General features: G+C 37.3%; 1 protein-coding gene across 1 annotated transcript; it reads left to right on the top strand.

The window, feature by feature from the left end:
- Positions 1-25,656, top strand: anxa5a (annexin A5a). The gene is made up of 13 exons (XM_085380659.1): positions 1-75; positions 197-238; positions 2,738-2,822; positions 3,247-3,341; positions 5,774-5,887; positions 8,760-8,850; positions 10,682-10,761; positions 11,104-11,154; positions 13,157-13,250; positions 15,795-15,890; positions 16,113-16,171; positions 17,385-17,507; positions 24,457-25,656. The coding sequence occupies exons 2-13, from the start codon at positions 236-238 to the stop codon at positions 24,514-24,516; spliced, it is 951 nt and encodes a 316-aa protein (XP_085236785.1). The 5' UTR covers positions 1-75; positions 197-235; the 3' UTR covers positions 24,517-25,656.
- The last annotated feature ends 1,277 nt before the right edge of the window (positions 25,657-26,933 follow it).

Genomic DNA, 26,933 nt, shown 5'->3' with positions numbered 1-26,933 from the left:
GTTTTAGGGGGAAGAAAATAAAGAGCGTACCTGACTCCAGATCATCTGTGTGGAGGAGAAGACAGACATCAGTTGGTAAGAACAGAAACTTGTTACTGTTGAGTAATTCCACTCGATTTATACTGTTTTTTGAATAAATCCAGTGAATCTAAGCCTTTGTTTCAATATTTTTTTAAATTGTTTCGTTTCCTTTCAGTTGACAGCCATTATCTTCAATCATCACTAAAAAAAAAGCATGGTAAGTGTGTCCTTTCATTGTTTTGTGCTCTGTGAAAAGAGAAGCTATGCAAAGTGCCAAGAATCCCTCCTGTTAAGCTGCAGCTCTAGGACTTTCTTTGTGTAATGAAGTGTGGCTTGACTCTTGAAAGGTCATTCCCTTTTCAAGTCACTGTGACATTCGTTCTGAAACGATGCCCATCACAAATAGCTCAATCAAATGGCTTGCATGTAGCCCTAAATTATTTTTCCCTCTATATATTTAGCTAAATTCTCATTTTTCCAATTTCCTTTTTCCACGAAGACTTGGTGTGTGTGGATACCCTGACTCTTTGATGAGCCTCATTTCACCGAAAGGAGTTTCTGTGTGAAGATGCACTCATTACAAAAACATTAGTATGCCTGCGCTGTATACTTACATTGGCACAAAAAGAGAAGCAGCAGCTTCATTTGATATCCTTGATTTGATTTTATCCCCATCAGTGTGCTGAGATACCTCAGACTGTCTAATGAGGAGACATGAAGAAAGAACTCAGTTTCAGTTGATGATGGTGGTCTAGTTTGTACCATATTGAATTACCATGTACATGGAAACTGCAGGCACCTGTCTCTATTGTATCCCCACTGGCTTACAATTTCATCAAGAGACAGTTGGGAGATGGCACTGCATGATGGTTTAAAAAGGAGACTACTCCATCTTCACTTAAAAACTAAAATAAGTGAATAAAACAACCACATTTTGAGGTTGGGTATGACTTCTAAATGAACTAAGGCTAAAACCATTTATTTATTCCACCATATAGTCTAGTCGTGAATGAGGTATATTGAAAATGTTGTCATTACAAAGGTCAGAAACACAGGAATAATGATCCACAGTGAAATATATATATATAAATCTACATCAGTAATCCTCTTAAATGTCTTATTTGATGTTCCAGCAGGTGACGTTTTTAGATACAATGAACAAAATATATCCAGCTTATTGCCTCTAGAGAGTTTATATTTGTGTTTATGCTCATTTTATAAAAAGTGCTGGACATAAACACCTTGCTTAAAGGGTTAAAAAATAAAAAAGTAATAATTATTTTATATTTATGGAAAGAACTGAAGTTACTTAAAAGCTTTATGCAAAAAAAATGGCAAAAAAACAAAAATAATAAAAAATTATAGACCTAATCTGTAGGTGGCCACTTGTGGCCACTAACAAGCTGAAAGGGTGGTGATTTTTAACAGACCCTGAGGGTTAAGAATGTGTGCACGTCCAAGTAAGATGAAAACACTTTTTTTTTTAAAATTACCTGCTGACAAAAACCAGCAGTCAGACCTGATTTAGGTTCTACTTAAAGTATTGCCTCACTGTTGGGTTAGACAACATTTAAACCCATGCAGGTTTTTGATGGCCTTTGGCAAAAGTTTATAGTGCTGCTACTAACAGTCGCTTGCAATTTTCAGTATCTTAAAATTTTTATGCCCACAGAATAAAAAATTTCTGCTGGAGTTTTATTCTCTGCCAGAAAAGGGCATTGCATGAAGCACCATCTACCCGACTAGCTGAAATGGTGCTAAAGTTATGAAAGTCTTGTACTAATTCACTACTACTGCACTACCATTGGTTTTAAATTGAGAATTGATCTGGGAAGGATTTAATTTTAAGTGCAATAGGTGCACAAAAAATAATATAATTGTTTTTTTTTCATGTATGATTCGAGCCAGAATTGGTAATAACCTATGTGTGAAAGTACAGTGTTACGATCCAATGTTGTCAGTGTTTTGTGTTAGGCGTGACTGTTATGTGTTTCCTGTTATACTTTGAAGGTCTGTCTTATCTCAGTGTGTTCAGTTTACGCTTCCTTGTCTCGTCAGTTCTGATTTGCCCCAGCTGTGTTTCCCTCCTGTTGTCCATTCCCTGATTGCTCCCTCTATGTATTTAAGCCCTGTGTTTCAGTTTGTCATGGTCGTGATCTCCCCCCGTGTTGTAAATAGTTTGTTGTATATAGATGTAAATAGTTGTCAATACTTTTTTAACTCGTTAGCTGTAGGGGTGAGAAGCCATTTTTCTTTGGGAACCTTTTCTCCTGTTTTTGGTTAGGGAGGCAGGTAAGACACCTGTAATTTTCATTTGGGGTTTTCTGTGAAGGTAAGCCAGCTGCATTTCATTTCTAGAGTTTTTGTTTGTTTTGGCCATGCTCACCCTGATGCCTGCTACCTTTTGGGACTCAATAAACTGACTGGCTGTTGTAAAATCCGTGGTAGCTGTTTTTTGTTGGTTCGTCCTCCTTGAGAGCAGGGAGTGTGGGGGGCATTTTTTCCTTATTTTTATTTTCCTTATGTCGCACGCCGGTTCCCTGGTCTGGGGTGTAACAACAGTGAGTATTGGGTATATAAAATGCATGCATACTTGCACTTACATGAGTGCATTCACATCAGCATGCTAACTGTTGTTACTAACAAAGACAGATGAAGGAAACCTTTGCTTGTTACAAATGTTTTATTACTTACATGTGTTGCTCTCTTCCTACAGGCATACCGAGGCAGCGTTAGACCTTACGTCAACTTCAATGCCAAACATGATGCTGAAATCCTCCATAAGGCCATGAAAGGGATGGGTCAGTATCCTGCTTAAATGTATTGCTGCTCACTTTCATTTCACATTGACACTAGCATGTCATACGACATTAACTATTGTATGCAACATTTCACAGCGATGACCATAAATACAAAAAATGAATTCTTTGCACAGTTGAAAGCTTTTTTTTTTTTTTTTTTTTAAAACTAAGGTGCTGTTGACTTTAGAAAGCTATTGGTTGTTAGATCATCTGCCATGCCAATCCTTTTGAATCCTGATCTCATGCTCTAACAGGCTGACTCATTTAGGTTAGGATATACTGGAAGCTATCATAATAAGGATTTGTGTTGTGTTTGAAAAGAAAGACTTGAAATGAAAAGCTTCTTTTGTCTTGACCCACATTGCAGATGATTTCAGAGTCATTTTCCACACATTATTTAAGGTTTATATGATTTCTGGTGCAGGTACAGATGAAGATGCCATCCTCATGCTTCTTACAGCCCGCAGCAATGATCAGCGCCAGCAAATTAAGGCAGCATATAAAAAGGCCCACGGAAAGGTGAGAAGAGCCACTAGGAATTAAACAGAGAACTGATATACAATTACAGGTCGTGCCATCCACTCTGCATTCCTCACTTCACAAAACCAACCTGGCTGATGGTCAACTTCACCCCAGGCACTGAAGACTGAGAATATATCATCCTTCTAAATATGCTGCAGGTGTTTCACTGAGCGTGAATAGTTGTCTGTCTTTCTGCATTCACCATGGGATGTATTAGTCTTGTCATGAGTGTACCCCACCTCTTGCACACTGTCAGCTGTTATGTGCCTCCCCACCTTCCTGCACCATGCTTCTGTGTTGGGCTCACAAGTAATAAGCCCAGAAATGAGTATCTGTCTACAGTAGGTTTGTGCATGTGTAACATCTTGACTGTTTTAAGAATTGTATATTTAACATGCACTTCTCATGCTCATTTCCAGCCCAGTATATTTAGTCTTAGACTCCAGCTGTGTGTGTGTTTCACAACTCAAAATAATCCTTATTTATGTCAAATTGGGCCTTGATGCAACCTCTCACTACTTTCTCTGTCTCAAAAAATACAGTTTAGCTCCTCTTCCTTTAAGGTAACTGTCTTCTGATTGGCTGCCCCTCACAAACTAAAACTCTGAACAGCGGGTACTTGGGGCTTCTGTGTTATTTGACATCAAAACAAAGGGGACTACAATGTGTCGTAGCTTCCAGCTATCGTTTACACCTGAAGGCAATTTACAGTCATTATATTTTACTAATTTTTTTTTTACTAAAAATAATAATAAAAAAAACAAAGAGGCCCTAGCCTGAATTTAAGGACCTTTTTGCTGTGAGGTGACGGTGCAAAGCACTGCACTAGCATGTCAGAGTCACATTTTAAAGCTATTAAAGAATGAATTAGCTATGTTCAAAATACAAACAAATGTGCTTAAGTAAAGACCTCAATATTGCACTTGATTAGTTTTGAGCTTTTCCTTGGATGAGTTCTCCAATACCTATTTAATCAGTTCAGTTCAGTTCATTTTTATTTCAAACATTTCAAACATTCACAATCATTACAAAATATCATTCCATTATTTGTTTGAAAAGGAGTAGGCTGAAGTATTTACTTATTTGTCCCTACCCCCTCAAGTTTTACCTCTCATTCATTTAATTTTTTTTTTTGTCTTAAATCAATTAGGGAGCAGGTACAACTGATAGAGGAATAAATCCTTATGACTTATAACATTTCCATTGCTTTTTGTGCACCTAACTAGGTGAAATTTTGCATACAGGACCTTTGCTTGTAATTTTTTCACATTGTTATATTACTTAAGTATAGAATCTTGCTGGTTTTTTCACCATTGGCTGTCTTCTGTTCATCAATTTTTAACAGCAAAAAGGCAGCCAAAAACATTAAGTCTGTGATTTAAAGGGCAAGATTTTGGATCAAGACTGAACAGTCCTCAAATAAGTGGCAGGAAGGGCAGTTCTCCCCAGTCTCTATGGCGCAGAATTCAGTGCAGCTAGTTAGACAGAATTTTAAGCATCCATAGTCTCACTGTTCTGTCACACAGTGAAGATTTTTTTATGCCCACCTGTGGATTGAAAGCTAATTTTCTTTCTGTCTCAAGTATAAGTAGATGGAGGAGTTTGAGAGAGCATAGATGTATCACAAAACAGCTCCAGGGATAGCTCTGTATATTACAGTGTTTTATCAAAATGACCCAGAACGTGAGACTTTTTGCTTTGCTCAGTATTGCAGAGAATCTTTATGAGATGTATTAAAATGTCATGACGCCATTACACAATTGTGCTCAACTGCAAAAATATCTGAAGCCCGAGTCTACTTTTTACTATATAACCGAACAAAATATTACATCCTCTGTCATTTTCTTTTTTCCACATTCTTTGTAGGGATTTGATTAGTCTGACTTGAGAAATTTAACTCGTTCTACACACAAAAAATACGGTAACAAATAGATGGATTGTGTTATCCAGAAATATGGGGAATTTCTGCTTAATATCTAATGTATTCAGCTAGACTCGTGATTTCTGGACTTCTCCAAAGAGCACTTGGATGAGCACAGTGCTGTGGGTGTTTTTGTGTACACAAATAGAGCCACATACTCAAATAACAATGGTATATGCTGTTGTTCATTTGGTTCCTGCAATGCACAAATCATTGGAGGCAGAAAACAATTTAGAGAAAGCCAGCTGTGAGTAATTTGCAAAGTAAATATATTTTCCTCTTCTGCAGGTCACATTGAATACTCTAAGTATAAGCGAAGCAGTGAGATGTAATTTTTTTTTCCCCTCATCTTCTTCACATCAAGGTCCTGAATGGCCATTTTGTGTTTTTTAACTTGTTTTTCTGGTTTTAATGTTGGGATCTGGTGTGGTTTATATAAATGTCCCTGTTACCAATATAGTTATTACTGTTTTAGCTCCTCTCATTATTATTAATTATTTGACCACAGGACTTGGTCAGTGCACTGAAATCTGAGCTCGGTGGACTGTTTGAGAGTCTTATTGTGGCTCTGATGACCCCATCTGTCTTATATGATGCTACTCTCCTGCACAACGCTCTCAAGGTAACAACTTAAACCACGTTACAGGTCTCATGTAAATGTGAATGTAGCCTACGTTTTTATTGTGATGTTTTTTGAATAATGTTTGATTAGGAAACACTTCATAGTTGACAACAGACATTTCAACTTCTCAAAGCCAGACAAACAAATGAGTAAATTAGGGACCACTGAAATTTCAATTTTTGGTGTATGTGTGTGTTTTGCTGTTATTCATTATTCACTTTGTACATAGAAACAAAATAATACTGTTCAGCAATGCAGTGGCTTCTCAAACCAATAGGTGATGTCATTATGATTATGTCCATCTTTTATTCAGTCAATGCACTATATTCATATTGAAGCCACTTTACAGATTTCAACTACAAGAGATGAAAAGGTTTAATTTTTTTAATCTACATTACACAGAGTTTCAACATTAGCAATAAAGCATCTAATACATGAAAAAAGAGTTGCAAACATAATTGCTAGTAAGCTATCATGCACACTACCAGCTCCCTCCCTCTCTTTAGCCCACATAAATGGAACTCAAACATTACTGAAAAAGTGTTCTGAAAAGTTTGGTTGAAAAGGTAAAATGTTTGCCACCAGAAGGACCTTTTTCCAGTTTGTCTTTTTAACTAAAAGCAACAGTGGCAGGAACTCTTTCTACATAATAAAAAAATAGTTCCTGCCACTGTTGCTACTAGTCTCTTAACTCAACTCAGCTTCGTTATAAATCTTTGGGCCAACAGGTAGGCCACCTAACATGTATTATTATCTGTTTTCCCACATGACGTTCAAAACCTTTTATTTTATGTTAACAGTATGCGATAGAAGCTGCTTGACAACTCCACAAAGACCATTTAGACCAATCTCTGATGCCCATTCTTTTTTAGATCAACATTTTGGCATTACATCACATTTACTGATATGTTACAATGCTATCATCAAGCTCGACTCCAACAGCAGGAAGCAGCTGTTTTCAACCAATAGCCAGGGCTCGTTTCCAGAACACAATAGTTTAGGGTGCTTCTAAAATTAGTGGGAGTGCACTTGTACTGACAGCCAAAGTGATCATCAGCCATTTAAAAACTCATTACTCATACTTCTTATTATCTGACTATTCAGTTTTTGTAGGTCTGCTAATTCATATATCTGAATCAAACAGAAATATAATGAAAATGCAGTCTTTGTAAGTCTTTAATATTTTGAACAAGCAAATTTTCAAAAGAATACCATAATAATGCATGCAACCACTAAAGTATTATTTATTTCTCATTAATTCATACATATTTGTTGTTTCTAATGCCCCTTTTAGACTTCCTAGATTAAGAAACTATGATTATGTATTAATGTAATAATAGCTGAAGTAGAAAAATGTTAAACTCTAGGCTGTCCAGCAACAAATAGCTAGTGGAGACATTATATTTATCTAAGAGTTAAAATTAATAAATTGAATTAAATTTGTTAAAATTATAACATTTATCCAGAGTTTGTGGATGACAAGAATAATATTGGACCTGTTTGTCAAAAGTTTGCTGGAAGTTCACCACAGTTTGATAGCAGTAGCAGCTGTGATGACTGCATAAGGTGATCATACTGCTGGCTTTGAGTTTGTCAGCTTATTGCAGAGCTCTTTTCTTTCAGATTACTTTGTTTGTATTCAGCAGCTTGCTTTAGACTTCAGACAATGTAGCCATGACTAAGACATGTTTAAAACTGAGAACAAAGGCAAGGACAAAACAATTAAATTCAGGCACAAAAGACTTATTGTGTTTTGTCACAGGTACTACATGGTGGTTTTAGCCTTTTTGTTTTCATTGTTACAGTAAAATTGAAACTGTCATCTGATGACTTAGCTGCAGGGGGTAATGCCTAATGATTCAGGGGGTTTTGGTGACATCCAGACAATGAATGACTGATAATCAATAATAGCCAAGACTTTCGGTTCCATGCACTTGATGAATGCACATAATTGTATTTAAAGTTAATTCATAGTTAACTCGTTGGCAGACCGTAGCTCAATATTTTGAGATTGCAGATTTGACAGTTTGTTAAATTGTCAATACAATTTTAAATTCAAACAGACTAAAACTAGAATCTAGAACGTCTCAAATACCATAACTCTTTTTTTCTTTTGCCAATATATTCCAAAAATTCATATACAGATATCTTTAAATTGGTTAAGCTTTCTCTCTATATCTCCTGCAAACATTTTGTTTTGCAGCATTGGAGCATTGTAGTCCATTAGATCTATCTTTTGTACCTTCAGTGAAACTCAAATGAAAAAAGATGTCAGATCAAACTGGACATATTATATTATAGACATTTCAGACATTTTATGAGTGCTCTTTTTCAGGTCACAGGAGGCTCATAAAGTTAGAAGGGAATTGCATGAGGGAAAAACATTTAGCAAACTCTCAGATTCTCATATGATTTACAAATGAAATTTTTTTTCTGTCTCATTATTCTTCAGACACATTTACATTTGCATTACCCATGTGCAAATGAAGTGTTTAGTCAAAGTGAGAGCAAAGCATTTAGGACTTGGCCTCAACATTCCTATCACACCCACTCCTCCATTAGTTAGGTTTGCCAGACAGTCTTGCTGTAAGGTTAATTGCAGCATAGAGAAGTGAACGTCAAAGATAATTCTCTTTAGTATTGAACCTATTCGTTCTCTAATTGCAAACCTTTTAACTCTGCTATGCTCTCAAGTTGTACATCTTTTATTATTTCTATATTTTTCTTTATCGACTTTTAGGCTTTCTTTTTTTCATATTACTAATCAATGATATAACCTAATGTATAATAAACATGTACTAAAATTTAATATTGAACAGATATGGATATTGTTTCACACTGACTCCATTTATCTCATGCGTCGGGTTCCCAGGGTGCCGGGACTGAAGATGAAGTGCTAATTGAGATCCTGGCCTCAAGGACTGGCGAGCAGATTAAAGAAATCACCAAAGTGTACAAGAAAGGTAAAACACTCCACTGATGAAGAGGCAGAGAAAAACAGACAAACATGGTTACTGTGACTACTACAAATAATGACGCATCTAGAAGAATGCATTAAGATGTTTTGTTTTACTGGCACTGCACTGGCAGAAGATATCTGCGCCTTTAAAAGCTTTATAGCTTTTTACTTTTTAAAAGTAAACTGCCATTAATGTTTTGATAGTTTTTGGCACAAAGGGGATTTGATTAATGTCAAGATCATGTTTTGATTAAAGCTTAATTGGTTATAATTGTCACAGTTAAAAATAACAACGAGGAAATGAGTCATAATTAAAAGAATCCAGTTTGGATTATTAGTGGAAAATGAGAACTTACCAAACGTAATTTAGTTACATGCCCATGCCCACAAGTTTTTTGGGGGCGCTGAAAAAAACACAACAGTTTATAAAAGAACTAAGATGACTATGCCACTTCCAAGTCATCATTTTTCAATGTGTAGGGTTACTGTTGTTACAAAAGGGTGTGTGTGTGTGTGTGTGTGTGTGTGTGTGTGTGTGTGTGTGTGTGTGCGCGCCTACGAGGCCTTCAAATATTCAAAATCAAGATACCCAGTCTGTGTCTGGAGTGATTTTTTTTTTTTATAGGTAATTAATTGTCTTAAAACTATAGAGATGAAATTCGATCCATCCATTTTCTTAATTGCTTATTCCATTCAGGGTCACTTAGTAGCAGGAACAGTGTGTAACAGTGTGAGAGGCGGGGTACACTAGATAGGCTGTGAGTCTATCACACGTTTAAGGATTACACTGACTTGCTAATTAGCTAATAGGCTGAGTTAGCTGAAAATTATCTGGCCTTTCCTTGTGCTTACAATTCCAAGTTGTCCAACTTCTCACTCAGTTTAATTTGTTCCAAATCTTCGTTAAATTTATATGATGTTTGTGTAGGAAACTTGGGGATCTACATTAGAGTACACAGGACAATTTTGAATCGCTTTATCCTTATGACTCTGTAAGCAAACATAGATTTTATAAGACAACTGTGAATAAGAAATTCACATTTCGAAGCCAAAACATTCATTTTGGACACCACAAAAGCCAGAAGTGACCATATTTAGACAAGATGGTTGAGTGCTAAGTTATTAGCTGAGGGTAGCAAGCAAGGGTATACAGCTTGGATATCCAAGCTGCATAGGAGCAATGCACAGGCACTCATGCCTGCTAGTAAAATAAAGGTCTGGGCTCATTCCCAAGGGCTCACCACAGCAGATGGATCTGCATACTTGAGTTGTAACAGATTTTACATTAAATGCCCATCCTAATGCAAACCCCTCCCTCAAGTATTTTAGTCCCAAACCTATGATGGCGTGCCTATTGTCAATTTACTGCATAGTACAGAAATAACAGTATATCGTGTATATAGTTTCTTTATTCATATAGATTTATAATATCTCCTCTTTTCTCTAGAGTACCATGCTTATTTAAAGCCCATAGCGTGGTGCTGATCCTTTTTATTTTCAGTGTAATATGTTCTGTCATCCGAGTAATAAACACACTGCACCTCTGTATCACCTGTCACACTTTAATGAAAGGTCTCTAACATAGCAGCTGTGACTTACAACAAACCGTGATGGAAAATATGTGATAACAAAGGCTCAAATGGCCCAAGGCAGAGAATGCAGTTTATCTGATCTGGACGAAAGCATAGACCCTTAGTCAACTAATCAAATCTCTCCTCTCATGGCTCATCCTGCAAAACAGAGGACAGCCTACTAAGGTCGACTGAAATCATTAGCAACTGTCGTGAACAGGAACTGTAAGCAATCGTCTGACCCCCTTCTCTTCTTTCCTCCAGAGTTTGGCGGAAAGCTGGAGAAGGATATCTGTGGTGACACCTCAGGGCACTATCAGAAACTGCTGGTGATCCTGCTGCAGGTAAAGAAGGGCACTGCTGGAAAGACTTATGTTTCTTTTCCTGATAATGAGATCCTACAGTGATGCCATTAGAAAGTCATGAGACGTGTAGGCTGGAAAGGGGGAGGGGGATGACAGCACATTTAGTTTCTTTAATGTGATGTTTATACAGAAGGAAAAGTAATTTTCATGGTTCTTGTAGATTTGAGGGATCATTTAATTAGGTGTTCAGATGTTACCTGGGTTGAGAGGTCTGAGCGCACCATGTTTCCATCCACACTGACCTACTTTACTCTATGTTTGTCCACCTGTCTTTGTACCTGTCTGGTTTCCTACCTCTCTTTTTTTCATCTGGCTGCAAAGGGGAGTAGGGAGGAGGGAGTAGACGAGGAAAAGATCGAGAAAGACGCTAAGGTAAGAAGGAAGAACATGAGATAAAAATACACATGGCAAGAGCTGGCTTTCCACTTTAGCTTTGTGAGTTTGTCCAGCGAATTCAAGCAACTTCAACACTACATTAACAAGAAATCACTGTTTTTATTATTACCCAATTACACTGGTGTTAATCGAGCCGGGTTTTTTTTATTTTTTTATGTCTAATTCCATTGTTTTTACAGGACTACTATGTTTTCCTTATTTTTTGTATACAGTACTTTGAAAAAGTCTTGAGTTACACTTCATTTCTTAATATTTTACTTGAAAATGGGAAATAAGTGCAGCAATTTATTGAAATGTGGAACATATATGACAAAAACAGAGCTTATGCTATTCTAAAAAGGATGAAAGTCAATATTTGACCATGTTTTAACACAGCCTGAGCTTTCTTGTAATTTCTTTAAGTAGCCTTCAGGAATAGTTGCCCAGGTTTCTTGAAAGATATTCAAAGCTTTTCTTTGGAGGTCGGCTGCCTTTTTGTTCTGTTCTCTATCAAGATGATCCCACACTGCTTCAATAATGTTGCTGTCCAGGCTCTCCTGCGAGCGGTCAATGCCCATAATAGTGTTCCATTGTGTGTTTTTTCTATCTATGCATGCTTTTACTGCCCTGGCAGTGTGGGATCATTGTCATGTTTAAAAATTAAGTTGTTGTTATCAGCTGGTATTGCATGCTGGATCAGAATCTAATGGTTCTTCTCTGCATTAATAATTCATCATTCCATTAATTTCAATAATCTCCAACACCTGTGGCTGAAATAAAGCCCCAAACCATGACAGAGCCTCCACCATGTTCTACGACTGCAGACACTCACTGTTTGCCTATCAGAACAAGGTTAATTTAAATAGGAGGAGATAAAATGGGTTGTTTCAGAGAAAGAATAAATGGAGGCATCTCACCAAAGCCCATTAAAGGGTCAACAGGGATTACTTTAAACATTTCGTCACTCATCCCAGTCACTTGGATAAGTGACGAAACGTTTCTCCGACTGAAATCAATACATCCAGATCAACAGAATTAACTTTTTGGGTAAGGTATAGGGAGGCTTAGAAGATCATTTTTAACATGGCAAAAAAAAATGTAATAAATAAAAAATAAGGATTATTTCTCAACTAGTATTGATTTCCAGCCACCCAGTGAAGATTCCAAGAAGTTATAGCTCTCTACCAAAAAGTCCTGCACATATCCCCTGCAGTAAATTATTGAACTGTCACGTACACACTTCGATCTTTGTACTGGATAAATAATGTGTGAGGTGTTGAGGTGTAGGGAGGCGGATTTTGTTACCTTTGGAGAGACACAGTCTAACTGTTTCCACATGTCCAGTATGTGTGCTAAGCTCACTGCATGATGTTTAATAGATAGACATTGGGGTATCACTATAAATATACAGTTTTCCACATATTCAATAAGTCTGTTTAAGTTTAAGGAAATGGAAAGTCTGTGCCTCAAGGGGAACTTTACACACTGATATAATTTGTATTACTTCCTATACTTGCACCAAAAGTTGGCATTAGACATACAGAGGTGTGTGTAATTATGGCATCTTGTTTTAAAACCATTACATGTAGCAGACATTAACATTCAATAACATGTATCTAAACACACACCAAATTATCATGACTAGCAGTCCGTCTTGACTCATAACACCAGAGCGTTGTTAAGCCACTCTGTGATCAAATTAGGAGAAATAAGCAATGCTAATTCATTAAAAAGCAATAATAAATTACTCATATGAATATGTTATTATTTTGGTATTTGATCATATGATAAAATATTTCTGAGCAAGGATAGAAAAAAAAAAAAAAGCAAAAACCTTCGTTTGGTGAAGGACATAAAATCAGGAAATCTAGATTTTCTTTATAATAACAAATAGGGGGAAAAGACATTGTTGATTTGGCACAGTACAAGGCTGTCATTTCTTAACGTGTGTGTGTGTGTGTGTGTGTGTGTGTGTGTGTGTGTGTGTCTTCCATTACAGGACTTGTATGCTGCTGGTGAGGGAAAGTTTGGCACAGATGAGGAAAAATTTATCACAATTCTGGGCAACAGGAGCGCTGAACATCTCAGAAAAGGTGAGTTTGCCAGTTTGCCTGTGCCAGCCCATTTGGATGTCGTGATATGCTGTGTAAGACAAACACTGAAAAAAAAAAAAGGAAAACAAAAAAGTCAAAGTGTAAGAAAATGTGCAGGAAATATCAGTGAAGCATGCTTAAACAGCACAGATTGTGGAGAGTAAGTTGAGAGCGTAGAAAGTGCAATGGTTTAGTCAGATGTGAGCAAACAACAAACCGATCGATGTGCTTTAGCAAGTCTTTTAAAAGTCAGTTGTTGGCAAGTTTCTATCAAATTACTTTGACTGCTCGTTTCACAGTTTTTCTGATCTAGTAACTTTAACTTTTTTTATTAAAATAAAAAATGTAGACAAGTTTGGTTTAGTAAAATGACGCAGCAATACTAAGATAAAATACAAAGTAACATATTAATTTCACAATTAAACCAATATAACATATGACAGTGGATATAAACCTGTTCAAACACGTATGCTGACCTATTCTCTGAACTCTAAAAATTGTGGTCCTCATTAAGAGGCGAAAAGCTACTAACTTGCTCCACAACTGCAATATGTTGTTTATCAGGAAAGAGTTAAGTAAACAACAGACAATCTGTGTCTTTTTTGTGGTTGGGACAGTCTCTTTTGCATTTGCGTCAACATTCAACTTTTTAACTGATGAGGCAGTGAGGTACACCAGGAATATGTCAGTTATTTCAGTTTACACTGATGCCTCTGTATCTGTGCCAATTAGTTTAGATTAGCCTTTATTGTCTTCCTTGACAGAAATTTACTTTGGAGAATCGAGAGGAACACGTCATGTACAATAACACACACATATAAACACTTATTTACAATTTCACCTATTACCATTCAGTAATGGCACTAGAGACAGTTTTAACCTTAAAGTTGTCACTTGTTCAACCTTCTCTCCACTAATGAAAACCAGACCGTGATCTCCAATAGATCTTGGATTTATTGGAGATAATAACTACTTGTACCATCCTTGAGAACAACAACAACAGTCAAGCATTTGCAATAATTGGCAATGAGCCTTTCACATCACTATGGACACATTTTGTGAATTTTGACCCACTCTTCTTTGTAGAATTGCAAAATTCATGGTTCCATTGATGGAGTTTGGGTAAGTTGTCCAGGCCCTGAAGCAGCATAGCAGCCCCAGGCCATCCCACTACCACCACCACATTTGACTGTTAGTATGGTGTTATTTTTATACAATGCTGTTAGTTTTGCACCAGATGTAATGGGACTCAAAACTCCCATAAAGCTCAACCTTTGTCTTGTTAGTCTACAAATTTTTTTCCCAAAAGTCTTGGGGATCATAAATGGCAGACATGAGACGAGCCTTTGTGTACTCTCTGATTAACAATAGTTTTCATCTTAGAACTCTCCCATAGGCATGATGCCATGATTACCCAGTCTCCTCCTTGTTGTTGAATCATGAACTCTGACCTTAACTAAAACAAGTGAGGTTTTCAGTTCTTTGGGTGTTGTTTGGGGTTTTTTTTGTGACCTCCTGGATGAGTTGTCAGTGCGCTCTTAGAGTAACTTGGTAGATAGTGCAAAATGTTCTCAGTTTGTGGATCATGGTTCACACCATGGTCCACTGGAGTCTGAAAGTCTTAGAAAGTCTTGCTTTGTAACCGATTTACTAACAGAAGTCAATGACTTTGTTTCAGAAACAGAATCGGAGAATGAGAGAAACTTTATTAATCCCAGAGGGAAATTGAGTTGTCATAGCAGCAAATATACAACAAACAACAAGTACTCATAAAATGTGAGTGTAGAAACAGTTATGATAGATAAATATTAAGATGAATAGATAAATATAGAGATATAGCATACATATAAACATAAATATACATATATATAAAAGTATGTGTGCAAAAATGTCATGGTGTACAAAAGAGACAGGGTTCATTGAGGTGCAATTAATACTGTATGGATGAATTAGAGAGTCTGATAGCAGCAGGAAGGAACGACCTCCTATAACGTTCCCTCAGACAGCAAGGTTGAAGGAACCTGTTGCTGCTCTTCAGATTTCCAGTGTGTTATGGAGGGGGTGGGAGTCATTGTCCATGATTGCCAGCATTCTGTCACTGTTTCTTATCTCTTCTCGAGTTTCTTTAAATTGTGGGATGATGTGAGATCTTCTAACCTACTTCATTTTCTCAGACAGGTTATATTTAAGTGATTTCTTGATTCAACAGGACTGACAGTAATCAGGCTGGGTGTGGCTAGTGAAACTGAACTTGACTTTCCAAAAAATGTGGTTAATCACAATTAATTCATGATTTAACAAGGGATGGTCAATTACTGTTACACACTGTGCCAGGTAGATTTATATAAATGCAATAAAAAAATGTAATCCAGTAAACTCACCAAAACACTCGTATTGTGCACAAAGAGATCATCTAAGGGCTGAAACTGACATATTTTTTGCCCTGAAGTAAAAACAGGTTCAAGTTGAAAATTGCTTGATGTGTTTCTCTCTAATGAGGATGTATGAGTGTCTGTCACTGTGGCTGTTTTGGTTATTTTGCAGTATTTGCTGCCTACAAGAAGCTTTCTGGCTCTGACATAGAGGACAGCATTAGAGGCGAGACCACTGGGAATTTGGAGAACTTGCTGCTGGCTGTTGGTAAGAGCCGCAATTTATCTGGGTGATAATTTAGGCGTCACATACGGGGACAAGTAATCAGAATATCCCTGGATGGGGTTTTCTTTCAAGAAATTTTGAATAAAATATGACAGAAGATAACACTTGATAGCAAAAAGTGAACATCAGACAGTGTCAGCTTAACTTTGCAAAAAATGTAGTCTTGCACATAGCCTCATCAGTTTTTGTCTTTTTCCTCCACAGTGAAATGTGCCGGGAGCATCCCAAACTTCTTTGCTGAGAGACTATATAAATCTATGAGGGTATGTCTCATTATCACATCGCTCTAGTCTAATTAATGAAAATACTCACCGATCACTCACCTGTAAAATATATGATATGTATATAATAAATAACAATCTTAACAAAGTTAAATCTGTCAAAAAAGATAACTTGACTACATTAGATTTTGAGGTTAGTGTTGGTGACATTTTTAACCCTCCATGATGCTTCAGCAAATTATTTTCATGTTAGTCTTGCTCAAATATGAGAATATCAATATATTAAGAAGACTTTAAATTCAAATCAGAAGAGTAGCTACAATACAAGCTGTTGCATTAGAATGAATAGGGCAACAAAAGTGAAGTCAAATCAAGGAGTGACTGTGTAGTCATTTTCCAGTAAACTAAAAGGCTGTTTTCTACATCTAAACAGCAAAAAAAAAAAAAAAAAAAAAAAAAAAAACCCAAAACAAAATGGTGTTTACAGTGATATAGTTTAAAAGCTTAACTAACCTGGAAGAGGCCTGAACCTGCCTTTCAACTCTGGGCAAGAAAATGTACAAGCATTTTTTTCCGAAATGTTGAATTAATATTTGAAGTGCAAACTAAAGGTTCACTGTGTAATAACTGTAGATTTTGGGAAAGAAAGTACACCTTCCATTCTGAAGTTATAGTCATCAGAACCTCTGAGGATCACCACATGACATCATTCAGCGTGTGGAAATTTAACACAAAAAAGCCAAAATGCTAAAGCCGTGTAGGCGGAAGTAAGTACACCCTTATTGTAGCAGCCAGCTACTGCTAATCAAAATCACTTGATCAGCTGATCATCAGCATGTTTAAAATTCTGTTTAGAAATGTAATGTTAACAAAATGTTAAGAATGAACAACATCAGCAATAACTCTAGAGAAGTCATTGTTGCTGCCCATCAATCAGTAAAGGGTTAAAAAGCTGTTTACAAAGAAACTGAAGTCTATAATCTAGAATGATAAAGACTGTTAATATAAAGAAAACATGTGAGGCAGTTGCCAATCTTTCCAGGAGTATTATTATAGGGCCTTTACCTTACAATATAAAGTGCATTGAGGCAACTGTTGCTGTGATTTGGTGCTCCAACCCAGTGTTAGACCACGCAATGCCACAGAAATTGCAAAGACCCCAGAGCTATATCTCAGACTCTACTGGCCTCAGTTAGCAGATTTCTTTCTTTCTTTCTTTCTTTCTTTCTTTCTTTCTTTCTTTCTGTGTATTTAGCGAGCTGGAACTGATGACGACACTCTGATGAGGATAATGGTGTCCAGGAGTGAGGTGGACATGTTGGACATCAGAGGCAGTTTCAAGAAGATATACGGACAGTCTCTGTACACCACCATTCAGGTACTGCTTCAGCCCCCTCAGGATTTCTGTTCATTCCCTTGTGCTCTTTTTTTTAATGAAACATACTGAATAGTCTATTACTTCAGAAGAATAACACATTTCTGTAAAATGTAATTTTCCTCAGTTGTCTCCATATTCTGCTAAATATACTCATCTGTCCCTCTGCATGACTTTAGAGCACCAGCTGGGTTTACTATGGATATGATGGCTGTACACTACTCACGTCAGTGCAGTGATGGAGTGGGGATTAGTGATTTACTTTAAATGTCTCCCTCAGTGTGCTTCCCTTCTTTTCACACCAGATGAAGTGAATAATCTGTTCTCCTAATGCCAGATGTTCCTCCATTGAAGAGTTATTACGATCCTCCTGTAGAACTAAATGGCCAGTACTGAATAGATAATAACACATTATGAAATAATCTTGAATAAATATATTATATATTTTTTACAGTTCACCAGAGTTCATTTTTTCCTTAATTATGGCAGTTATTCTACAATTTCTCCACTTTTTAAATAATTTATAATTCATTCTGCATGTTCACAGTCCCCGTACTGTGTACTATTCACTTTGCCTTCCAAATGAATCAGAGCTACATAAAGCTAATGACATTAATTACGCCTGTGCTTTTCCTGCTATTATAAGAGCACGTTTATGTCACACAGTAGTTGCCACAATTAATGGTGTCTAACATGTAAATAATGATAATTTCAACATACAAGCCGTAATTATGACTTGGAGACTTGCTTTTTGAATATTTTCTGACAAAAAAATACCAACCAACCATGGATGCCTGACATTAAAAGTGGAATAAAAATGTAAAGCCTTAACTAAGCTTATTTAAGGCTTTACATTTTTATTCTAAAGTCAAAAGCTATTTTAAGCTTTTGGCTCATTGCTTATACTTAGGCTTACACCCTAGCGTCCACCATTGTAACTGTATTTATATGAGAGAAAATAAAAAAGCTTAATAGGTCTCCTTTAAAGGACAGTGTGCTAAAGTTTCAATGGAAGTTTTCAATGAGGAGTGATTATAAAGTGATATCAAACTTTGCTTTTCCTTATCAATATGATGTAAACATGGATGGTGTAATCTAATGTGTATTGAATAATAATCAACCATGAGTAATTAGAGTGGATCGCTGTAAGCAGTACTGTATAATGCAGAGTATTAATTGTCCTGAAAATAACGTCTCGATTATGCAGGAAGCACTTATTTCATTTGTATCATGGATATAAGTGACGCTGGGATCTCAGATCATTTCCAAGTTATATTTGATACTGGCTTATGTACTAACGAACTACATCCTGCGGCTCCCCTTCGCCCACTACGTGTAATCAATGCTGAAGCGGTGTCAAACTTCTCTATGTCTTTCTTGGATTCTGCATCTGTCACTCCCGACTGTTGTTCATTTCGCTCGGTTGATGACTGTGCTAATACCTTGCTATCGTTATTTTCTTCTATCCTTGATACTCTTGCCCCTGTTGTGCCAAAAAGTGATTGTCTGCCAAAAACTGATTGCTTGTATTTAAACTGCTATAAATAACTTGTTGATCTACAATATGTGAAACATATGTCAAATATATCCCTCATGAATTATATCAAGTCATCTTGACCAACAAACGACATTCCCGTAACGAGGTAGAAGCCGCAATCACTTTTTGGCAGTGACTTTTATGTATCCTTTATTTATGCAGTTAAAAAAAAAAAAATTCTTGTTTGCTTTAAAAATGTCTCTTTTAAGAGTAGTCTGGCCAAGAGGACAGCTGAAATTGCAACAAATGCAAAAATAGTTCTGTAAACATATTTTAAGTGGACAAAAGGAAGCTGATTGATTATAATTAAGTACAATAACACAGCTACAAAGATAATTGATAAACAGGTAATTTTTTTAAATTGTGTATTTAACCCCTTTGCAATACCTGTTCACCGAAGTCTATTTAGCAACATACGTAACAATATTACACATAAAAAACACACGGAAACATTGGAAATCAGTTTTTGGCAGGCAATCACTTCTTGGCACAACACCCCTATTAAAATGAATCGCCCTAGAACCTATTCTCAGTGTTGGCTTAATGACACTACGGGCGCTCTACGTCGCGTGTGTCGGCGCGCTGAGATAAGGTGGAAAAAAGATAAACTTCAGGTTTCTTACGACATGCTACAGACTAGCCGCTTAAAACTCCAAAGTGCTGCTAAAATGGCCAAAGCGTCTTTCTTATCCAAAATCATCCGGGCCAATGGTCATAACCCCCGCACCTTATTTAGAATTTTTAACTCAGTGGTTAACCCTTGCCCAGACATGCCTTTACCTTATTCTCAGGCTCTTTGTGAGCGATTTCAAATTCACGTTTTAGAGAAGGTCTCATCTCTTAAGTCCTCCCTTCCCCATGTCCTCTCCCCATTCTTGAGTGCATTTCAACTTTCCACCAGTTTTAGCCTGTGTCACTTTTGTCTCTTAAGCGGCTAGTTGATCAAATGAATAACACCAATACTGTGCTTGACATTCTTCCATCTCGCATAGCTAAGGACTGTTTTGATGTAATTGGACCTAGTATCGTATTTCTTATGAACTTTTCCTTGCTCTCAGGCTGTGTTCCTTTGGCTTTTAAGCGTGCTGTAGTCCACCCGATTCTTAAAAAAAAGAAACAGACTGTTATGACCTTTTAAACTACAGACCGATCTCTAAGCTTTCGTTTTTGTCCAAGATCCTGGAGAGACTAGTTCTCTCCCAGCTCCAGGCATACTTGGACACGAACAATATTGCTGAGAAATTTCAATCTGCCTTTAAGCCATTGCATAGCACTGAAACGGCGTTGGTTAGAGTTCTTAATGATATTCTTGTAATTACTGATACTGGACACTCTATGGTCCTAGTTTTATTGGACCTCTCTTCAGCTTTTGATATGGTGGACCATAACATCTTATTATTAAGACTTGAGCACACTGTGGGTATTAGAGGCGCTGCCCTTGACTGGTTTAAATTATACCTCGCTGACAGGTCCTTTTCGGTTAACTTGGGCACCTTCTCCTCTTCCTCCGCTCCGGTGTGTTGTGGTGTACCTCAAGTGTCAGTTTTAGGCCCTATTCTTTTCTCATTGTATTTGCTCCCTCTAGGCGTAATCTTTGAAAAATACAATATCGTCTTCCACTGTTACGCCGACAGCATACAGATCTATTTTGAACTTACTGACGACCTTGCTGTGTCCCTGCACTACTTTCAAGAATGCATGCGTGAGGTCAAAGAATGGTTCCTGAGTAATTCCCTCGTTTTAAACGATAAGAAGACTGAGATTGTGGTGTTCAACAGTAAAATCCCTCGTGTCCAGCTTTGTGCTGCCCTGGGTCCCTTTGCTAGCTCTTCCTGTGACTATGTCAGTAACTTAGGTGTACTGCTGGATAGCTCGCTCAAACTCGATGAGCAAGTCTCTGCTGTAGTGAGATCTAGCTTCCACCAACTGCGCCTTATCTCTAAGGCTAGGTATTATGTTCCGCATGAGGACTTGGAGAAGCTTATTCATGCTTTTGTGACCTCCAGGTTGAATTATTGTAACTCCTTGTACTACGGTCTTCCCTCTTCTCTTCTTCCTAGACTGCAAACAGTCCTGCCTCTTGACTGGTACAAGGAAATTTTGCTCTATTACTCCTGTTCTAGCTGGCTTGCACTGGCTGCCCATAAAGTACTGTATTCAATTTAAAATATTACTCCTTACGTTCATAACTATTGATAAATTAGCACCGAGTTATCTTAGTGAACTTCTCAGGCCGCATACTCCTGCTAGAACACTTAGATCTGCCACTCAACTACTTCTGCCGCAACCTAGATCTCGGCTGAAATCTCGGGGTGACCGTGCGTTTGCACTGGCTGCCCCGGTACGGTGGAATTGATATCCACGCCTCTGATTCTATTGCACTGTTTAAATCACGACTAAAAACCCACTTATTCAATCTTGCCTTTCCCTCTAGTTAACATTTCTTTTATGATTTATTATTATGCACTTTTATGCTCATTTAATTCCTTGTTTGTTCCTATGTATCAGTGACAGCTATCTGCTTGCATACCTAGTACTTGCTTTGGTCCTATTTCTGTTATCTTCCTTTTATTCTCTATGTTACTTGTTAAGCACCTTGGCATACCCTTGGTTTTAAGTGTGCTTTTTAAATAAAGTTTATTATTATTATAGTCACCTCGGCTAGCTTTGCCTCAGTAGAGGAAATGACTGATGGTAGCAGAACTTGAGTACCTGTGGAAATATTTCCCAGCAAAATAGGAAAAGATCCAGAGGAGGCAAAGAACATGAAGAGAGAGAGAGTCATCAAGCATGCTGGAGCATGACTCTAGACTTGAGAGATTTGCCAAACAGTTGGCATTTCTGTTATATTTTTGATGTTTTGTTGCTTAGTAAACTTTAAATTCAACTGTCTGCATGAAAATCTCTGGGATGATAAATAACGTGCAAGCTTATAAAACCATTCCACCATAAGTATGGTATGGTATAACACATGGTAGCTAGCTGGATAGCCATGTAGCATTTTGCTCAGAGAAGCAAAGTAAATTGATATTTTATTGCTGTATTTATTTATTTACAGCAGTACCTAGGTGACATAGCCCTGTGATGGCCTGGCGATTTGTCTATGGTGTCCCACCTCACCGTTTGTTCGATGACAGCTGGGGTTGGCTCGAGCCTTCCTTCCAATCAGGATTAGATAAGCAGTTAAGACAATGGATGGACAGGTTAGCTGACCATTAAGAACATGAATGCTCTAGATAAAATATCTGTAACATCAACATTTCAAGGTTTTTTGTCAACAGTTGCAGTTATTAACTTGATATTTTGAGATAACAGATGAAAAAAATGGGACTTTTGATGGCAGAAAATCTGCATTGATATCAATGCACGTGTCAGGGGGAAAAGGTGCTGTGGTTAACTCAAACTGGACACTCTCTACCTTACTCTGTGTAACATCAGATCAGCAGAAGTTGAAGTCAATGTGGAAGGAAAGCTCATATATGTTTATAGCTTTAGCTTCGATTAGCTAAATGTTAGTAGCATTTGTGAAGCTGCCAAAAGACACTGGGACATGTGACTAACTGGAGGATGTTGATGTTGAGTTAAATGCTTTTACTCAAGGACAAACTGACATGTGGAGAGGAGGAGTAGGAGAGCCAAACACCTGAGCTACCCACATGTCAGTATACAGGGAGTGCAGAATTATTAGGCAAATGAGTATTTTGTCCACATCATCCTCTTCATGCATGTTGTCTTACTCCAAGCTGTATAGGCTCGAAAGCCTGCTACCAATTAAGCATATTTGGTGATGTGCATCTCTGTAATGAGAAGGGGTGTGGTCTAATGACATCAACACCCTATATCAGGTGTGCATAATTATTAGGCAACGTCCTTTCCTTTGGCAAAATGGATCAAAAGAAGGACTTGACAGGCTCAGAAAAGTCAAAAATAGTGAGATATCTTGCAGAGGGATGCAGCAGTCTCAAAATTGCAAAGCTTCTGAAGCGTGATCATCGAACAATCAAGCGTTTCATTCAAAATAGTCAACAGGGTCGCAAGAAGCGTGTGGAAAAACCAAGGCGCAAAATAATTGCCCATGAACTGAGAAAAGTCAAGCGTGCAGCTGCCAAGATGCCACTTGCCACCAGTTTGGCCATATTTCAGAGCTGCAACATCACTGGAGTGCCCAAAAGCACAAGGTGTGCAATACTCAGAGACATGGCCAAGGTAAGAAAGGCTGAAAGACGACCACCACTGAACAAGACACACAAGCTGAAACGTCAAGACTGGGCCAAGAAATATCTCAAGACTGGTTTTTCTAAGGTTTTATGGACTGATGAAATGAGAGTGAGTCTTGATGGGCCAGATGGATGGGCCCGTGGCTGGATTGGTAAAGGGCAGAGAGCTCCAGTCCGACTCAGACGCCAGCAAGGTGGAGGTGGAGTACTGGTTTGGGCTGGTATCATCAAAGATGAGCTTGTGGGGCCTTTTCGGGTTGAGGATGGAGTCAAGCTCAACTCCCAGTCCTACTGCCAGTTTCTGGAAGACACCTTCTTCAAGCAGTGGTACAGGAAGAAGTCTGCATCCTTCAAGAAAAACATGATTTCCATGCAGGACAATGCTCCATCACACGCGTCCAAGTACTCCACAGCGTGGCTGGCAAGAAAGGGTATAAAAGAAGAAAAACTAATGACATGGCCTCCTTGTTCACCTGATCTGAACCCCATTGAGAACCTGTGGTCCATCATCAAATGTGAGATTTACAAGGAGGGAAAACAGTACACCTCTCTGAACAGTGTTTGGGAGGCTGTGGTTGCTGCTGCACGCAATGTTGATGGTGAACAGATCAAAACACTGACAGGATCCATGGATGGCAGGCTTTTGAGTGTCCTTGCAAAGAAAGGTGGCTATATTGGTTGCTGATTTGTTTTTGTTTTGTTTTTGAATGTCAGAAATGTATATTTGTGAATGTGGAGATGTTATATTGGTTTCACTGGTAAAAATAAATAATTGAAATGGGTATATATTTGTTTTTTGTTAAGTTGCCTAATAATTATGCACAGTAATAGTCACCTGCACACACAGATATCCCCCTAAAATAGCTAAAACTAAAAACAAACTAAAAACTACTTCCAAAAACATTCAGCTTTGATATTAATGAGTTTTTTGGGTTCATTGAGAACATGGTTGTTGTTCAATAATAAAATTATTCCTCAAAAATACAACTTCCCTAATAATTCTGCACTCCCTGTAATCTCCATTAATTTTCTCAGGTCGCCAATCTGTTACTGGGCAAAACTAACTCTGTCAGTACTTAAATTAAATGAAAAGAATTCAGTCATTTCTAAAACGAACATACAAGAGTAGATAAATGAATGTTCAACCTCCCAAATTAAATGAGACTCTTTTTCTTCTTCTTTTTTTTTCTCTTTACAGGAAGACACAGCTGGAGATTACCAGAAGGCTTTACTCTACCTGTGTGGTGGGAATGATTAATGCAACCTTATGACGCATTTAGCAGCAATGAATGATGAGCCATCATGTTGCTGCTATACACATGAGATGAGGATATTGATCTATAGTTCTTCTTTCTGTTAGTGTGTGTTTATTGAGTTAGTGTGAATTACCTGAGTGTCATTTTGACTTATGACAATATTATATTGTATGAATATTATTTACAAGGCACTGTTCTTTTTTTGTTTGTTTGTTTTTTAAATGCCAGACAGAACATATAGCTCTAATTTAGTCCTTGGTAAACAAGCAGTTTTAATTTTAATGCTGATAATAATGCTTTCTGAAATGATGAAATGCCTGATTAATTTAAAATCTTTGACCTATTTCTCTTGTCAAGCGTACACACAATGTTAGCAGCTGTTTACCTTATTTGAGCTCGCTTCTCACAGCATGTGTTAAATGCAAGTTTGAAAATACAATATCGCTACTCAATTATTAAACCCTACATGTTGACAACCCCGATGCTCTCATTAATAAGAAATGAGACTGTGATCCAGACTTGACGTGCAATGCGGCTGTCAGTGATCAATAAGTAATGGGACGCTATTAGACATTTGTTGATGCATATAATGAGATCTATTGCTTCCATGCCTTTCTGCACAATGAGGCCAAATGTCAAACAAAGGGGGTCCCTATAGGTCACTCGGTGGAAAATGATTTTATTTTGCTGGAACTGAACCACAGGGTGGCAGCAGAGTTTGAAATGAGGACACAATGTCTTTATATTGTTTCTCATTACAGTGATTGATGAGATAGTGTCAATATATTTTACTAAAAAGTAATTTTCTTTTCACAAATTAACAAATTCAAATGCAAATAAATGGAGTGATTACAACAGGGCCTTCGCAGACTAGTACTCGGGCCCTAACTATGTTTTTCAACCCTCCCATTTTAACCACACCGCATATCTTAGGCAACATGTGTAATCTTTCTCATATATCACTGCATAGTTTCCTCATTTTCTTATAATTCAAGTTCACATATTTAATACCTTTTAAATACAAATGGGTTATTTAAGTAAAGTTCTTGGTTGGTGAATTTGCTCATTAATGGGCATATTAGCCCATTAATGAGTGCAAATGATGACTGTTATTGATTAAATTTGAGGAGGATGCATATAAGGATGAGTCATATAAATGTTGATCTGTTTAAAATTATAAAGTCATTAAAATAACCCAGAACAGATGTGCATGTCAATACTCTCGAAATGTATCATTTCTCAGTGTGGTTCAGAAATATTCAGTGTTTCAGTTCAGTGTGGTTTGACATATTTTACAGTCATGTGACCTAGACACTGTTAAGTATTCAGAAAGCACCTCAGGGTTAAACCTGCAAAGTGTTTTCATGTATAGTCATGCTTTCTTCTGAGGCTCCTGCTCTCTCTGCAGACACAAGTCCACACTGATTCATTGCAAAAATGACTGGAAAGTTGATGCTCCACATCTCTGTTGGTATTTATTCATCCAAAGAGAAAATTACATTTGCTTTTCAATGCAGCTATACTATTGCTTTACAATGAATCTGCTGTTTATTTACAACTGGATAGATTCCACAGCTCAACAGAAATGCCAGTGCAAAATAAGAAAATAGCACAATCCATATAACATTACTCCAACCAGAATAAAAATACATACATACAGTACAATGAATAGCAAAAGAGAGACACATTAAAATTTAACATATTTAACATCCAATGATTTGAAGGGTTTTGATATATTTAGGTGTAGTATTATAAATTATGAATAGCAGTGCTGGCTGTTAATGACAGTCCAGTAATTTGAGATAAATCACCTCATTTTAAACTTTTTAGTTTTAAGTTTATGAAAAGGGGGTTAATCAGGAAAAAGTTTAGTTAAAGTTGGTAAACCAAAATATCCTTAAATTTAGTACACCAGATGGAGGAAAACAGGTACCCATGTGCAATGTAAACCATACACATATTTTGTGTATGGTAGATCTTTGAAATGTGCAGTTTAAAGTCTTTCCTGTAATCACTGTCACTGCCAGTGCCTATCATAAATCAGGCTTGCTCCATACTAGATGATCATTTCTACTGCAGGACGACGCTGTAGAACTTAATTGTCAGTTATTTCTGGGAAATCTTTGCTCTGAGTCACATTATTTTAAAATGCAGCTTATGCATGCATATTGAGCCTTTATAATATGTCTAGAAAAACGATACTCATACAGCCAGATGGATGGTGATGTTTGTTTGGTCTAGACTGCCCACAACAGCACACACTCATCTGTCTAACTTCACACTAACAGTGCCATTTTATGGCATTTATTTTTATTCCCTTCAGTTCTTTGTTATCTTGGCTCCACTGAGCCTAAAGCTTATAAACGAAAAGCTCACTTGCACACATACAAAGGCATTCATATAAGCTTATAAGCCTGAC

This window comes from Rhamphochromis longiceps, linkage group LG2 (assembly GCF_057381845.1).
Source record: "Rhamphochromis longiceps isolate RC_006_pf linkage group LG2, R_longiceps_female_GT1.1, whole genome shotgun sequence".
Classification (NCBI taxonomy): Eukaryota; Metazoa; Chordata; class Actinopteri; order Cichliformes; family Cichlidae; genus Rhamphochromis; species Rhamphochromis longiceps.
Note: the sequence above shows the minus strand (reverse complement) of the source record. Positions and strands in the feature narration are given on the sequence as shown.

Bases quoted from the DNA above. Each gene is read 5' to 3' on its own strand.
- anxa5a (XM_085380659.1), top strand. The intron at 2,823-3,246 runs GTCAGTATCCTG...TTTCTGGTGCAG, and splicing joins TAAGGCCATGAAAGGGATGG to GTACAGATGAAGATGCCATC. The intron at 11,155-13,156 runs GTAAGAAGGAAG...CTTCCATTACAG, and splicing joins AGATCGAGAAAGACGCTAAG to GACTTGTATGCTGCTGGTGA.